The sequence below is a fragment of the Cherax quadricarinatus genome, chromosome 68 (genome assembly GCF_038502225.1).
Source record: "Cherax quadricarinatus isolate ZL_2023a chromosome 68, ASM3850222v1, whole genome shotgun sequence".
NCBI lineage: Eukaryota > Metazoa > Arthropoda > Malacostraca > Decapoda > Parastacidae > Cherax > Cherax quadricarinatus.
Window position 1 is genome coordinate 22,021,823 of NC_091359.1, and position 17,688 is coordinate 22,039,510.

Here is a 17,688-nt window from a genome sequence, read left to right on the forward strand (position 1 = left end):
TTTTCAGGGCACCCTGCCTTGGTGGGAAATGGCCGATGTGTTAATAAATAAATAAATAAATAAATAAAAATCCCCTCTTTGTGACATCTATCTCTCTGCTTCTAAAGCCTTCTTTTCACAGTCTTCCTCCCTCTTTGAGTACCTGTTTATTCCTTTACTAATATTTTTTAACACATTGGCCATCTTCCACTGAGGCAGGGCAACCTCCTAAAAAAAAAAGAAACAAGTTTTTCTTCTTTTTACATGTAGCAGTTTATACAGGTACACGATGGTAGAATTGCTAATGTTATTTTTCTGTCGCATAAACATGCAAGATTTCAGGTAGGTCATGCTACACATTCATGTACAAGCATATATATATACACACCTCTCTGGGTTTTCTTCTATTTTCTTACTAGTTCTTGTTCTTGTTTATTTCCTCTTATCTCTATGGGGAGAAGTGGAAAAGAATTCTTCCTCCGTAAGCCATGCATATCGTAAGAGGCGACTAACATGTCGGGAGCAAGGGGCTAGTAACCCCTTCTCCTGTATACGTTACCAGCTATATCCCACCTGTATACATTACTAAAGTAATGTATACAGGTGGGATATAGCTGATGTGGATGTTTCGCCATCCAGTGGCTGGCTGGATGGCGAAACGTCTACGATGGGGATGCCCGGGTGTTGCGCATGTGTCTTAATTTCATCTTGTCGTACTACTACTACTACCACCACCTCTTCCTGCCTATATATAGCCGTCCTGCTACTTCTGGTTATTGACTTTGTACAAGTCGGACCGAAACGTCGTCGTACTTTTATGTGCGGGTTATTTGTGTACCAGTCACTGTACCTTTTTTTTTTTATTTTATTTTATTATCGATTCCTGAAAAACTTTCACCATCATTATATCACTGTCTTGCCGTCACTGTTTTTAAACTCCACTTCAGAGTGCAGGCACTGTTAGTGTGACTTCACACTGTCAATTTGTGTTGCGCATGTGTCTTAATTTCATCTTGTCGGTATTATATACCATTCTTGTACTACTACTACTACCACCACCTCTTCCTGCCTATATATAGCCGTCCTGCTCCACTTCTGGTTAGTGTGACTTTGTCAATGGTCCAAGTCGGACCGAAACGTCGTCGTAAGCTTCTCTCTTTTATGTGCGGGTTATTTGTGTATCGTTCCAGTCACTGTATTGTGCCTTTTTTTTTTTATTTATTAATGGGATATAGCTGGTTTGTTGAAAGAAGAAGAATTTGTACATGAGAAAGGGTCATTAGCCCCTTCTGGCATTTTAGTTGCCTCTTACGACATGCATGGCTTAATGAGGAAGGATTTTTTCTCCACTCCCATATTAAACACATACAGTATTTCAGTAAGTTGGTGATTATCTGTTTGTGATAACAGTACAGTATTTATCTGGTGTTTTCTCTTTTGAGATGCAGTCAAGGGTGTGCTTACTTAAATCAAGAACATTGTAAAAGCATGCATTGCTTATTTAAGTCACATTTCCTACTGTCTTATTATTTCTTCTCCACCATAGGAAATAACCTTGCCAATAAAATCCCAAGCTCAAATACTCCACCCAATGACTACCTCACTGGCAACTACCCGAACACACTGTTCCTAGCTCCGACTAACCCAACAGAAGTTTCCCTTATTATCAACACACTAAAAAACAAGACAGGAGATTTAAATATCTTACCACCCTTTATATACAAAAAAGCATCGCAAGTGCTGTCACCAATCATTGCAACACTCTTTAACAAATCCATCGAATCCTCTACCTTCCCTACAGTTCTCAAAATAGCGAGGGTCACCCCGATCCATAAAGGAGGAGACCAAACAGACTTGAATAACTATAGGCCAATGTCCAACTTACACACACTCTCTAAAATCTTCGAAAAATTAATTCGTAAGCGAATCTATTCCTACCTCATCTCCCACAACATACTCAACCCCTGTCAGTTTGGGTTCAGGCCTAATAAAAATATGAATGATGCTATTATACACATGCTAGAACACACTGCACTAGAGAAAAAAGAAGTCCCACTGGGGATCTTCATTGCTTTATGTAAAGCTTTGATACAGTTGACCATGACTTGCTCCACATAAAATTGTCGTACTATGGTATAAGAGGGCACTCTTTCAACTGCCTAAAGTCATACCTCAGCAACAGAAGCCAATATGTGTACACAAATGAAGCAAGCTCTTCTGCACAGCCAATTACAGTTAGTGTCCCACAGAGAAGTGTCCTTGGCCCTCTTCTCTTTCTCGTTTGCATAAATGACCTACCAAATGCATCACAACTACTCAAACCCACACTATTTGCAGATGACACTACATACGTCTTCTCTCACCCGAGCCCAGTCATGCTAGCCAATACTGTGAATACCGAATTACAGAAAATATCAACCTGGATGAGGACTAACAAACTTACTCTCAACATTGACAAAACCTACTTCATTCAGTTTGGTAACAGAGCTACAGATGTCCCTCTTAACATAATGATAAACAGATCACCTATCACAAAGCTCACAGAGGGAAAATTCTTAGGAATCTACCTTGATAATAGACTCAAATTTCAAACACATATACAACAAATTTTAAAGAAAATTTCCAAGACCGTAGGCATACGATTGAAGATACGGTACTGTGTTCCACAGTCAGCCCTCCTGGCCCTATATCACTCACTTATTTACCCCTATCTCACCTATGGAATTTGTGCATGGGGCTCAACAATAAACCATCTCAGACCATTAATTACCCAACAAAAGGCTGCAGTCAGAATGATAACAAATTCCCACTACAGGCAGCACACTCCACCAATATTCAAAACTCTAAACCTACTCGCTGTACAAAACATCCATACTTATTATTGTACCTACTACATACATAGAACACTTAACTCGGATATAAACCCTACCCTCAAACGTCTCCTTGCCAACCTCAACAGAACACATGACCATAACACAAGGCACAGATCACTCTTTGATGTTCCTCGTGTCCATCTCACACTGCAAAAAGTCAATGCACATAAAAGGCCCAAAAATCTGGAATTCATTACCTGTGAATATAAAAGAAACACTGTCTGTTTATAAATTCAAGTCTCTTCTTAAAAATCACTTACTCACCCACAACTAAATAAATACTGAATAATTGTATCTCATAAATGTTTAACCTGTGACCCAATCAAACTTTGTTATTTTTAATTACATTACCTAACAGAATACGCCATTCTACTGAATGCACAGCAACACAGTAAATGACCATATGACCTGTCTTTGAAATACTCATTTGTGCTTAATTGTTATCTGTTTACAATAATGTTTACCACTGAATATATCATTGCTTAGTTAATCTTAAGTTAATTTTAAGCCTGCCCATAATGCTCTGCATACAAGTAGCTTTGGCTTGTTACACTTAACCACTGTATTTCTTTGTACTTCTATGTATCAGGTTCAAATAAATAAATAAATAAAATTTACAGGAGTTCTAGGTGCTTACAACGAATGTTTGACTCGTGTTCAGCTGTATGGTCCCACAAACTTCGCTCCTATCATCAACCATGTTGCTCGCTTTGCTTCCTCTTACCTGACTGGTGACAAGTACTTCATTCTTCTGATACTGACTGATGGCATCATCACTGACATGCCTCAAACTAAAGAGGTAAGTGATAGATTGTTTGCATGTTACTATGTTTGCTGTTTCACAAGGAAACACATTCATCATTTTTTTTCAATAACTGTATTGCCAGAAGTGCACTAACATCAGAATTTAAATGATCCTTTGAACCACAACATCTCCACCCATTCTTTAGAGTTTAGGCACTGTACATCACCAGGGCCGGATTAAGAAGTCTCCGGGCCCTAGGCTATTCAGATTGGCAAGGCCCCTTTGAGTTACGGGTAAGCGAAGCGACCCCTTCCAGCTTGGGGGTGGGAGGGGGGTCGGTGTGAGCCTGTTAAAGGTCTAATTAAATACATTCTGGCTATTTAGATTAAATTTAATAGGGAAAGTACATCAAGACAACCAAAACCATTTACCAACAGCCATTATAACTATCTTGTTAAATCATGCATTTTAAAGAGAATAAACTCAAGACAGCATTACTAGATTAGGCTATTAAAGTAGTGACATCATGTACCTATTATATTCAGCATAACCACTACAGCACTATTATTCCCTTTATAAATCACTGACCATTATTGTTATCATTGCATCATGCATAAGACTATCAAATCATATAAACTCAAGAAAGTAAAGAATTGTTTATATTCACAGGCACTTCTTAAATAAACTTTTTTCTGGATTTCATATTGGCAAAATCATCAATTATATTCTGAAAATCAATATTTCTTGTTAGATCAGACTCAATGGTCAACAAGGCTAGGTTACACAATTTGTCTTGGCTCATTGTTGAACGGAGCTGGTTTTTCACTCTTTTCAAAACAGAAAATGAACGTTCTCCTTCACAGTTAGTAGCTGGAAGTGTTAGGTAAAGGCGATACACTATGTCAACATTAGGGAAGGTTTTTGAGATACCTGCATTTCTTAAATGTTTCAAAGCAGCTGAGGGCGCACATTTTTCAGGTGGAGCTTTAATCTGATTCATATACCCAGAAAAATGAACTATTTCTTCAACAAATGTGTCCTGAACATCTGCTGAAAGGTGTTGTTGCAACTTTAATGCAGCTTCTCTCAATTCTGCATCTGGCAAAGTAGTAATTTTGAACAGAAATCCAAACTTGTCATTGAGATTCTGGTAGATTTCTTTTCTTTTCACCAATTCTGTAATCAGTGAATCCAGAATGACGAAGTATGTAGCTGTCTTACATTTCTGCCTTGGTAGCAACACAATTTCATTGTCTGGCTCTTCAAAATTGCGTTTCCTCTTCCTTGACCGCTGATGATCAGCCCGGTAACTGTAGTCTTTCACCAGCAGTTTAGCTTTCTCTTCAAACATTTCAAAAGCTTCATCATTGCGAGGTAAGCTTACAAATTTCACTAAGCCTGCATAGAGGTTAGCACAAGTAGCCATTTCAGTTTCAATTTTCTGAAGTGTCTTGTTCGTGGCATTTAACCGTTCCAGTATACAGTCCCAAAGCACACAGAGTAAGGCCAATTCAAAATCTTCCAATTTTGATGCTAAGCTGGCTGCTTCGCTTCTTGTAGTTGCTGTCTGGTCTTCATCCTCTGCTATTTGGATCATAGCAGAACGTATTTCAGCAAAGCTGTCTTTCAAAGCATGTGTTGCATCATGCTGCTCTGACCACCTTGTTGTTGATAATGATTTGATGACATCTCCATGAATGGTTGACTTGAGTATACTCCACCGATGCGTTGAAGCAGAGAAAAAATTAAAGAGTGCTTGTAAAAGTCCAAAAAATGAAACTGCAGTGACACAACACTCCGCAGCACATGACCCAACAAGATTAAGAGAATGTGCTGAGCAGGGCACATATTCAGCAAGTGGGTTGATTTGCTTGATACGGACTTGCAATCCATTATATTTACCCGACATGTTACTTGCATTGTCGTAGCTCTGGCCACGGCAATCCATAATAGAGAGATCATGTTCAGGCAGAGTATCCAGTACTACATTCATCATTGTTTCTCCATCATGGCCTGAAAGAGGAATGAATTTTATTAAGCGCTCTACAGGCTTACCACTGGAGTCGACAAAGCGAACAATGAATGTCAATTGATTTGTATGTGAAATATCTGGTGTTGAATCTACACTTATTGCAAAGTATTTTGCAGTTTTCACAGCTGCTATGATGTTATTGAGGACCTTCTTAGTCATCAGTTCAATAAATTCATTGCATATAGTAGATGACATGTAAGATACAGTGGCTCTTCCTGCATTCCCAAGGCGTGACACATGATTTGCTAAGAATGGATCGAATTGTGCTAACAGTTCTATGATCCCTAGGAAATTGCCATTGTTTTCCGAGCCAAAAACCTCATTTTCTCCACGGAAAGCAAGTCCTCTTAGAGCTAAGAATTTTACAACAGCAACAACTCTTTCTAGAACTTTTCTCTAATAAGTGTGCTCTTTTTCAGTTTGATTTTCCAAATGAGAATCCAATAAGCCTTTTTTCTGTGCACGAAATACACTGGCTAAAATGCAGCTCCTGTGGGTGGTGCTGTTTTCATGTTCCGCGAAACGCTTGGAATTTTTCCAGTCATTGAACCCCTGTGTGAAGGTATTTTCTTTGGTAGAAAATAGCTTGCATGCTGAACAGTACACTTTTCCTGAGCTTTCAGAGTATACCATCCATGATCTTTTCACAGTTTCTGAATTTGCAAGCTTCCTATAAAACATAGATGGCTTTAAACAACAACGACTTCCATCATCATAAATCCTTGCTGATTTCCTAAAGTCAATGTTCAGAGTTTGACTGAAGTTTTCTGCAATGAAAGCATTACGTAGAGAATCTGGGATTACATTTGGCCATGAGGCAGGATCTTTTAAGACAAATCCTGTGGATGAAATGTCCGTTGAGACATTGAGAGGAGACACAAAAGAAGTAGATGCTGGCTGAGAAATAATGGAGGGAGGGCTTCCTGTATGATCTGACGTATCTGCAGATTCAACTGTACTGGTAACATCAGAAACTGTTTTCGTGAGCATGTCTGTGATCTTTCTGCAGCTTCCTACATCTTTCTTTTTCTGTTCTTCTTCTTGAATTTTCTTCTTTCTTTTCTGTGACCCACTCGCATAAGAACGTCCAACATCACGTTCACGAGATGCCATAATGAGGATGTATCACTGTTTGTAATCATGCAAATACAAATTTTTCATTATCAATTGTTATTAATTTTTTATTATTAAATTTTTTTTTTCTGTCAATTGGGGGGATATGGACCTTGTAGCCCCCTTTCCTCTGGCTGCGCATCTAAAAATTCAAAACGTTACCAGAAAGGAGTCATATACAGAAGTTTTACCATAGATTAGGTTAGTGATTTGGGCTACGAATATTTTACTAATTCATCCTCCTTGATCTCCAATTTACTTAAACAGAAATCATACCGAGTTCAAGAACAATGCACAATGGTATTTATATTACCATTTTCATAACTAATCATTATATTTTGCATGATATATGGCCTACCACCATAGATAAGGACATGAGAATTAAAGAATGCAGGGACAATTTTCAGTTTCACCCAACCAACGATTTTCTGATGTGGCTTATGTGTTTCTGGGGAAATGTGTAGTAAATTAATTGATGTTCTACATCACTTCCATTGCAACTTGAAAACTAAGCATTTGCGACGGAAGTGATGCAGAACATCAATCAATTGAGATCTGTTATTGAAATGATAAAGACTTAAAGAGAGGACAAAGTGCTTTTAAAACCTACAAACGGAAGTCAGTTTGTGTTTTTAGGTTTTTCTTTATAGTATTTTTACCAAAAATGCATCTTTACTGGTCCAGTAACCCTATCAGGTACCTCCCTTAACATTTAGAGGCGAAAACAAACATTTATCCATACACATCAATGTCTATCAACAACACTTCAGTTAATTTGTCACAGTACAAGTCTAGATAACGTGTAATTACTACAGAAAATTGGAGAGGAATCTCCCATACTCACCCATTAGCGGGAAAACACAGCTGTTCTGATGTAAACAAAGGCGTGTTGAGTGTTGCCATCTATGGTTAGGTTTATTTATTTTTATTTTATTTTATTTCATTATTTATTTTTGTTTTGATTAATTTTTAAAAATCAATTTTACTCTCCAAACACTTGAACTTTTTAGGTAGGGACCCCTTTGCACTTGCACCATGTGCGCAGTCTTGGATGAGCCCCTGAACCCCTTGGACCGCGGGGCCCCCAAATGCACGGGGCCCTAGGCAAATGCCTAGTTTGCCTATGCGGTAATCCGGCCATGTACATCACACCTTCATAACCAAAGTTTGGCTCGCATGTACATTTAATAATTTTTTTAATGCACTAGCCATCTTCTGCTGAGGTAGGATGATCCAAAAAAGAAGAAACACTTTCACCATTGATCATTCCAGCGCTGTCTTGCTAGAGGCGTGTCAACACTACAGCTCAGATGCCCTTCCATACTTCAGTATCCCCATTCATCCTTCAGAGTGCAGACACTGTACTTCCCACCTCCAGGACTTAAGTCTGGTTAACTGGTTTCCATGAATCTTTGTATAAATATTACCTTGCTGACACTCCAACATGTCATAAAGTCATAAATAATAAGATAAAACTGATAATTAAATGTCTGCCATTAAATAATAAATAAAACCCTTCATTATTTGCAATCTGTTTGCAGCCTTTTTACCTAAAATTGATCAGAGACTAAAATTCAAGATTCTGTGGAAGGTGTAATATGAAAATTTGGAGTACCAGTTGTAATAACAATGGGAGAACTTAATGTACAGTAAGATGTTAGGTAAGAAATATCTTTTTCTCCTTTAACCCGTAAACGGTCCAAACGTATATATACGTTTTTTCAACATTTGAAAGTATGTAAAAAAAGTAGATCTTCTTTTTGTTTTTTTTACATTTGAAAATGTGTAAAAAACTTTGATCTACTTTTGTAGCACTACACATGTGAACGTAGATCTGCTTGGACCGTTTACGGGTTAACCCTTTGACTGTTGCAAGCCCCTTTCTGAAACTGTCACTCTATGTCGATAAATTTTTGGAAAAAAAAAAATTATTTTTCCTTATGAAATGGTAGGGAATTTTTTCCCAATGAAAATGACACCAAAAATACGAAATTTGGTCAGAAATTCACGGAATTACGCTCCCGCAAAGTTAGCAGTCTTGGCGACATATACGCATTGGCAATTTTACCGACTTTGAGCCCTGTTTTTGGCCAATTCTGTTGTTCCAGTTGACCAAACTCATAGCTATTTCTTTAGAACTCCATTTTTTCAATCGGTTGAGTACAAGAAACCGCCCATTTACCGATTTGAACTACCCAATAAAGTGGTCAGAAATTGGCAATTTGGCCAATTTCACGCAAATTGAAAAAGATGCCAATTTCAAAATAGGGTCCAGAATAAACAATGTAGACATTCTTGGCACTAAAATAACATATCCTCTGTTCATTAGTCACGTCTCTAGGCCCCTCTTATATTACTATTGCTTTCTATTTTGATTTTTTATTCATACAAAAAAATACAAAATTTACTGTTATGCAGACTACTGCATTATTGTAAAAATGGTATAAATAATATCAGTGCACTAGTGAAAGAATGTTAGACTCCCCAGTTGAAGTGTATTGGACATGTAGAGTGATTTGCTTACTCCTGAACATTGATAAAAATCGAACATTTCTGCTACTTTGAGCTCAATTTCAAGGTCGTTTTCTTCATGAAAGTAATCAAAATCATCTCTATTTCTGTAATATGTTTTCCATTTTATCACCTGAGACCATGAAAACGAGAATACAACGATAAATGCTATACGAAAATACACCTCAAAGTCGGCGTTTTAATCCAAAAAAACGGTCAGAGTTTTTTTTTCTCATTACGCACTGCATGCTGCAGGATTTTTTTTATGTGGTGCACACTGACCACACAGACCCATTCTCTCACATGTGGGTCTACCAGCTTTCTCCCACTTGATTTGAAGCCGCTAGAATTTACACGTATAAATACGTCAGAAAGAGTGGTGCGTAAGACGTATATATACGACCGAAACAGTCAAAGGGTTAAGCATAACCTATCTATGTAAGATATGATGCAAGAACAAATAGGTACACTTTTATTTACTCAAAAAGTCATATACAAATCCTTTATAAACATTGCTATATTTATGAGATACATGTACTGTTTAACAGGCTAATATTTTTTCAACGTGGAAAAAAAGGATTTTTCTGCAAGTATATCTGGCACAGCACAGAAGTCTGATCAGTTCCCTATAATATAGGTTGGCCATCACTAATCCGGCATCACTGGGACCTGTAGGGTGCTGGATTAGTGATTTTGCCAGATTACAGAGTTGTTACTTGCGATTTCACCCACTTTACACACTATTTTTGGCCTATTCCATTGTTCCAATCTACCAGACTCATAGCCATTTTGCTATTATTCCTTCTATTCTGTCAATTAAGTACAAGAAACTGCCCATTCACCTATTTCAGCTATCCAGTAAAGTGGTCAGAAATTGGTAATTTGGCCAATTTCACACAAATTTCAAAAGATGCCAATTTCCAGAATAAAGACTGCAGACATTCCTGGTCACAGCTCCAGGCCCCTCTTATATTACTCTTGCTTTCAATTTTGAATTTTTATTCACACAAAAAATAGAAGATTTACTGTTATGCAGAGTACTGCATTATTGTAATAATTGTATAAATAATGTCAACCCATTCATGACTGCTTGTTTGACTGACCAGTTGGACATGGATGGTGACATTTGTTTACTGTTGAACATCGGCAAAAATCGAACATTTCTGCTAATATTTTCCATAAGAAATTATGTAAATACAGTTAATCCGTTCCAGACACCCAAAAATATTAACAAAAAATACATTTTTTAAAGAATAACTATAGTTTTACATACAGAAAAAAATGAGAGCTAAATATAAATGACTAATTTTAACGATAAATGAGCATTACATACCTTTATTGAAGACTCTTACTGGCGTATTGAAGAAGGCCAGGAGAGAAGAGGGAGTTGAGGTTATTGTAAAATCTGTAATATTATAATTTGGAATGGAAATATTGTTGTTATCACTTGGAAATCTCTTAGGAATATATGAGATTTTAAAATTTAATATTTAAACATCACGTGCCCAATAATTCATTTATAAAACAGAGGCATTTGCGACCAGTTCAGTTTGTTTCATAGTTCAGTGTTAATACTGCATATCTATCCGTAAGTGAAACATTTGGATATTGCATTTCGAAGGGTCGTTTGAGTGTGATATTTGCACACTAATGACATGACAGCTACTGAATGATGGTGAATGAGTTTTCTTTTGGGGGGAAGGGGGGCACCATGCATTGGTTGGAGATGGCTGATGTGTTTAAAAATATATAATACAATTTTAAGAAAAAAAAGATTGTCCCCCCTCCTGGGTAAAAAGCAGAATGTATTTACTGTACTCTGTATGCTTATGTATTAAGAATGTATTTACATATTACCAGAATACACAGCAAGGGAGCTATTGCCATCTATTATTCGAATAAACTATTATGTTGTAACACCATATGCTTCAGTGATGAATATGGGAAATACATATTTACCAACTTCTCTGTAAAAAAACTCAAGACTTCTATTACAGTTGGTGCTATATACAGGATGCCTCGTACTAATATCCCAACATTTAGTGATAAACTAAAATCACTAATAATAGGCAAACAAATGAGCAAGCACCACCTACTACTAGCTGGAGATTTCAGTATTAACCTTGGCCTAACAGATGACCAACCTGTAACTGATTTCGTTAACAGTGTGAAAAATACACTGCTCATACCAGTTATAACAAAACCAACAAGGCTAATCGAAATGAGTGCAACTATAATTGACCGTACATGGATAAATATACTAGCTCCCCTTAAATCAGGAATAATTACAGAGAACATTACTGACCACTACTCTTTCTTCCTCCTAACAAACATTTGTATGCAACCAATGGAATATAGTAAAACATCTTTTTAACTCCATGATGAGGCATCAGTAAGTAAATTCACTGCAGAGCTAAGCTCAGTTGACTGGCCTACAAAATTTTCCAATGCCAATGGTATTGATGAATGGATGGATTTCTAAACAAAATAGTACTTAGATTGCATAACATTGTCCCATAAAAACTAAACATCACTAATAAAAGACTAGGTTGCCTATGGCTTACTAACAGTATTCTAAGATCCAATGATAAGAAACATCATTATGAAAAACAATATAGATGGGGCTTCAAAAGTAAAGAATTTATTAAACACTATACATCAGTGCTCACCAAACTACTAAGAAGTCTAAGCAACTGTACTATTCTAATAGATTCATAGAAATGATAGGAGACATATAAAAGACCTGGAAGACACTCACTCAGATCCTGGGCATGCACAAACTGAACAAAGCTAGAAATGAACAACAACTCCAGCCTATTGGTGTCATTCACTCTGTGAACCTTGCTACATGCAGGCCACAGCAGCTCCTGATTCTCTCCAGTGCCTTACAATCCCCAAGCCTGGAAGAGGCTTTATACCTCAGATGCTATTTGTTGGACATTCTTACTTCAACCTCAATCACAGACTGGTACATAGCTGGCATCCCGCCCAAGGGCAGAATGTCGACCTCTGCACTCCTGCAGCTGAGAGATTTTCCTCACCTCAGCCCTGGGTGTCTTCTGCTGCCTTTAACTAGCAGGACCACATTCCCTCTGCTCTCTAAGCAGAGGCAACCATAGGCATACAGCCACCCTCAATGTAAGTTCAGTGTAAACCATACCTCTGAGAATAATTTGATAGCATCTCTGATGACCAATATCTTTTTTTTGTGTGACAAGGTGTTAGATATCTCTTGCGTCATAGTTTTCCAATAGGCCAGTCGAACCCTCTTCACTGAGGTAGTTAAAGATACCCACACAGTGGATCGGCTAGACTACACCACTTGGAAAACACAAATGTCTTTCTCTTCTCTCTAATTAACTTTCTTCTGGACCAGTTGGACCTGCACCTGTGTTGATAGGAGTATTCGTCTAACCAGTGCCTGTGGCTGGAATCCTCCAGGTGATTAGCGCACAGGACGCCAATCTTGGCAGGTACACACACACTGAGAACATACGCATGATGCCCCACGATCCTTAGTTGATTCACTAAAACGTTAGGCTAGCCTGCCCTATGATTAGCTGTCACGATGGAACCACTGCAAGGTACTCCCCCACCCCTGTTGCTACCCCAAAATATCCCCAACCCGTCCTCCAATCCCGGCTCCACTTAAGCAACCCACTTTATCTCTCCTTCTCAAGTACTCAAACCCAGACCACCACACTACCCCAGCTAGGGATACGCTAGTCAACATCACACAAACACAGCAAACTGGAGTATACAAAACAAACACTGGCTTCAAACTTATTCTTGATAAACATTCTTATAGCGTCTACACTGCGACTAAAACTCGACAAAAGCTTAGGGACTCTGGTTACTCCATCATCTGGAGCCCTGAACACCATGTCAAGAGCACAGTAATTGCAAAATATATTGACTCATCCCTCCTTACTGCTTATGGGATTGGCAAAGAAGACCTCATGAATGACATCAGCATTAGAAACAAGGTCATTGTAGATGACATATACAGACCTCCGAACTCCAATATTCTAAAAATACGCTGCTACACTCCTAAAGAGGCTACCAGCCTATTCAGTAAAGGAATTTTGGCAAAAACCATTCGCGTCCCTTCTGATACTTTATTTAACCTCAACTACCACCACTTAGTTCAATGCCTAAAGTGTTACAAATTTGGACATGAAAAAACTACATGTAATGCCCCAAAAACCTGCTCCAGGTATTCAGCTATAGGCCACTACTGGACAACCTGCAATGTCGATGTCAAATGCATCAACTGCCTTCAACCTCATACTGCAATATCAAACTTCTGCCCAAGACGGAAGGAATATCTCAACACTCTTAAAGGTGACGAGCCTCCCTTCCTGCCCAACCCTCACCCCACCTCCCCTCTCCCCTCCCTGGAACCCCCTCCTCCTCCCCCAGTGCCTGGGCACCCCACTCCCCTGGACCCAACCACCCCCCAAAAAAAATCAAATACCCCACAACCTCTCAATAACACACTCAACCACAGCACCCAAGTGTTAACACACACATGATCATATTTCTACCTGCAAAATCATAACAGCAGTACACTCACCCATAGCAATGACCCAACTATTCCAGCTGGACTACTCACAACCCTGCAGTGTCATTCTTGCAGCAAACAACCTTCCCCAACTGACTATCCCACCTCTCTCCAGCTTCACTAGGAACATCCCCTCCCCCCACCAACCTGTTGAACACAGCCATGCCACCCCTGGAGTCCCCCTCCCACCCCCCCTTCACCTGCCACCCAAATCCCCCCCATACCCTCTACCTCCCTTTCCTCCTCCACCCCCTCCACTTCCCGCTCTTCCTCCTTCCCTGCGCCCACCCCACTTAACTCATCAAGACCCATCCAGATACACAACACAACTAGACCCACCACAGTAAGGGGCAAAAATCATCCAAACCACAACCTGCACCAACCTTTGAAAGGCAATCTAGAGAACATGAAAAAGCACAGAGTAGACATGTCTCCCCTTCCCCCTCTAGGAAATGCCCCCGAGACCTTACTTACACACACACACACACACACACACACACACACCTCTGGAGGAACCACCACCATGGGCCTTCGCTCTGACTCCTACACGATCCACAACATAACTGGGCCTGGCCCTTCACAGGAACAAATCAGCAACACTGCTGAAACCAACCCTGCACAGGAACATTCAAGGTAATTCAACTAAATGTATATCATTATTTACCCATCAGACACATGATAGCTGAGCTCATTGAAGCAGAGAGACCTGAGGTAGTTTTACTAAACAGTACCTGCCTCCATGCACCTCAGTGTATTTGCCACTTTGGCTACACCTCACAACAGTCCCCACATGACCCACATGATGGGGTTGCCATTCTTGTCAACTCCACTATTAAACATGAATTCCTACCACTCCAATTTACACATTAACACTGCATTGCTGTCAGACTAAACACACACCTAGGGCCTTTCATCTTCTTCACCACGTACGTAAGACCCAACACTGCTCTCAGTATACAAGACCTCTCCCTAGTCTTCAATTACATGAATACCCCTTCCTACCTCCTAGCAGACATGAACGCCAAACATCCAGCATTCCACCACGTCACTACCAACCAAATAGGAACACAACTACTCAACTTTACAAACCACAAACACCTGCTGCACCTCGGTCCACATTTCAATACCTTCTATGGACACCAAGGACAAGGGAAACCTGACATAATACTTGCAAACAGAGCCAGCTCCCTTTTCCAGCACCATGTCGCCCCTGGACCCATCACTGGTTCTGATCACATCCCACATCATCCTACATCTTTCAACAAACCCAATCCTTATTCCCACATCACCAACACTTGCCTACAAGAAAGCAGACCAGAAAGTTTTTAAATAACAAATAGATAACACCAACCTCACCTATGACTACAATAACAAACCTGCCACAGACATCGATACACAACTCAACCTCATTCAGGAAACAATCACACAGGCAACCAACACAGCTGTACCCAAGAAAACACACACCATAAGATACACAATCATTTCCTTCTCAACACACACAGATTCAACCAAGTATGACAGGACCTCACATACCTCAAAATCAACATACTTCGTAGCCTAGAACAGGACCAGAACACACATTAGGCCGGGCTCATCTACCAGGCTGATGAGCAACGCATAAAAGACCCAAAAACATTCTGGAACTTCATTAACAAAATCCGAGGTAATGCCATGAACAGCAAATTCAAACATATCACCCAGGATAACACAAACATCACCAATCCACAAACGGCAACCAACATCTTTAAGAATATTTGGGAGAACATCTTCCACCCTCACCCCGTACGACCCAATGCTCTGCTACACACACAACAAATAGACCAATGGAACACTGAGCATATACACCAGACGACACCTGACAGATACATCCTACTTGATTCACTCGCCTCCACTCAGGAACTAGACACACTCATCATAGACATTGATATTAATGCACTCCTCAAACGCCTCCCCCCAAAAGCCCCAGGAGCCTCCGGCATAAACCACATCATCTTAAAACACCTCCCTGACTCTCTCATATCAGCCTACACCAACCTTCTCAATGCATCACTTGTGTCTGGCTACTTCCCTCCTCTCTTCAAAGCAGCCACAACTATCCTCATTCCTAAACCCAACAAAGACCACTCTGACCCAAAAAACTACTGCCCCATTAGCTTGCTTGAAGTACTGGGAAAAATCTGTGAGAAAATTATAAACTTATGCCTCCGCAGATATCTTGGACACAGCTCCCTCCTCTATGATGACCAATTTGGATTCAGAACCAACCGCTCCACTCAGGATGCTCTAAACATAATACTCAACTACATCCACATAAACCAAAACTGGGGAAAAAAGACAGCCCTGGCAGCAAAGTATGTGGAAAAAGCATTTGACACAGTGTGGCACAATGGATTAAAGTACAAACTATGCTCCAACTTTGACCTCCCACCAACCATCTGCAAGTTACTGTGTAACTTCCTGGATGGTAGGGCTATGAGGACAAAATTCCAAGGATGCTTTTCTCAGTACTTCCCACTACATGCAGGAGTCCTCCAGGGATCTGTCCTTTCCCCAACCCTCTACATACTGTACACAAACGGCATTCCAGCACCAGCATTCGAAAACACCAATACCCTCATGTATGCAGATGACATCACCCAACTCATCACCCACTGACAAATAGCTTCACTAGCTCGTAGAACACAAGATGAAGTAGGCCAGATTGCCAACAGGGAACAAAAATGGAGGATAAAATCAAACCCTACAAAATCCAGAATCACCTACTTCGGCTACAGGAAACATGAACCCCCTCCCCCAGTAGAATTCAAGGCAGAAGATACCCACACATACAGCCCTACCTCCAAGACAACCAACATCCTGGGAGTCACTCTAGAACACAACCTGCGAATACATAGTCACATTGCCGCAAAACGTGCCATTGCTGGTAAGGCCATGTCAGGGCTATTCAAGCTAAGACAAGCTTCCACATGAACAAAACTGCACCCCTACAAATCCCTCATCCACCCCCTAATCACCTATTGCCCACTAGCCCACTCCCTAGCAGCTAAGACAGACTAAAACTACAGCGCATCCAGGGTGTTTGATGTCCGCTGGGATGACTTCCTCACAAGCGAAGCCATTCATGCCCGAGCAAACATCCTTGCGTTGAACGTGCACTGGAAAACGCTTAGTGACAAACTAACAGACAGATTAGAGACACGACACGACTATTGGACCTCATACCTTGACATTGAAATACGTAGACCTCAAAACACACACAACCTATTCTACTCTCTACTAGCCCCTGACCCTAATCCCTTATACAAATAATCAATCTGCAGCCATGACAACCCAACCTGTATTCACAGGTGCGGACCTTTAAAATAATGTCCGTTTTTTTGTGTACGCCTGTGATTCAGTTTTGTCCCCCCCCCTCCGTCCTCACCCACTCCATGCTGCATCCCCTGAATCTCCTGAATCACTATCTGCCTAGCTACTGGGTTAAGCCCTGGTACTATATCTCCTACTAACAACCGTCCTCTAACCAACCTATTCTTCCCCTATCCCCACTTCCCTACTCACCCATAAGGGTCTTACCTATTATGTCTTATCTTGTCTTGTCCAGCCTATTGATACAGCTAACAAGATAAATGACTTCTCAGCCATAGGATCAAGTTTCCCCAGTAAAATTTCAGGCATCAATATCTGAGTGAGTGATTACTTAGATGGAAACTTCCCATCATCCCTCTATTTTGCACTAACCGAGCCCACTGAAGTCACCATGATTATTGATTCACTAAAAAATAAATCAAGAAATCCAGCTCTTGTCCCACCACTGTTCTTCAAACGAGTGGCTCATGTCCTCTCATCCACCATTACATTACTTTTTAAC

At 40.0% G+C, this 17,688-nt stretch overlaps 1 protein-coding gene across 1 annotated transcript in view; it reads left to right on the forward strand.

Moving 5' to 3' along the window:
• Positions 1–1,366: 1,366 nt before the first annotated feature.
• The window catches only part of LOC138854773 (copine-9-like), a 49,419-nt gene continuing 33,097 nt past the window's right edge, over positions 1,367–17,688 (forward strand). The window contains exon 1 of the mRNA XM_070099773.1: positions 1,367–3,651. Within this exon, the coding sequence (XP_069955874.1) occupies positions 3,634–3,651 (18 nt within the window). The 5' untranslated portion in view covers positions 1,367–3,633. The remainder of the gene's footprint in view (positions 3,652–17,688) is intronic.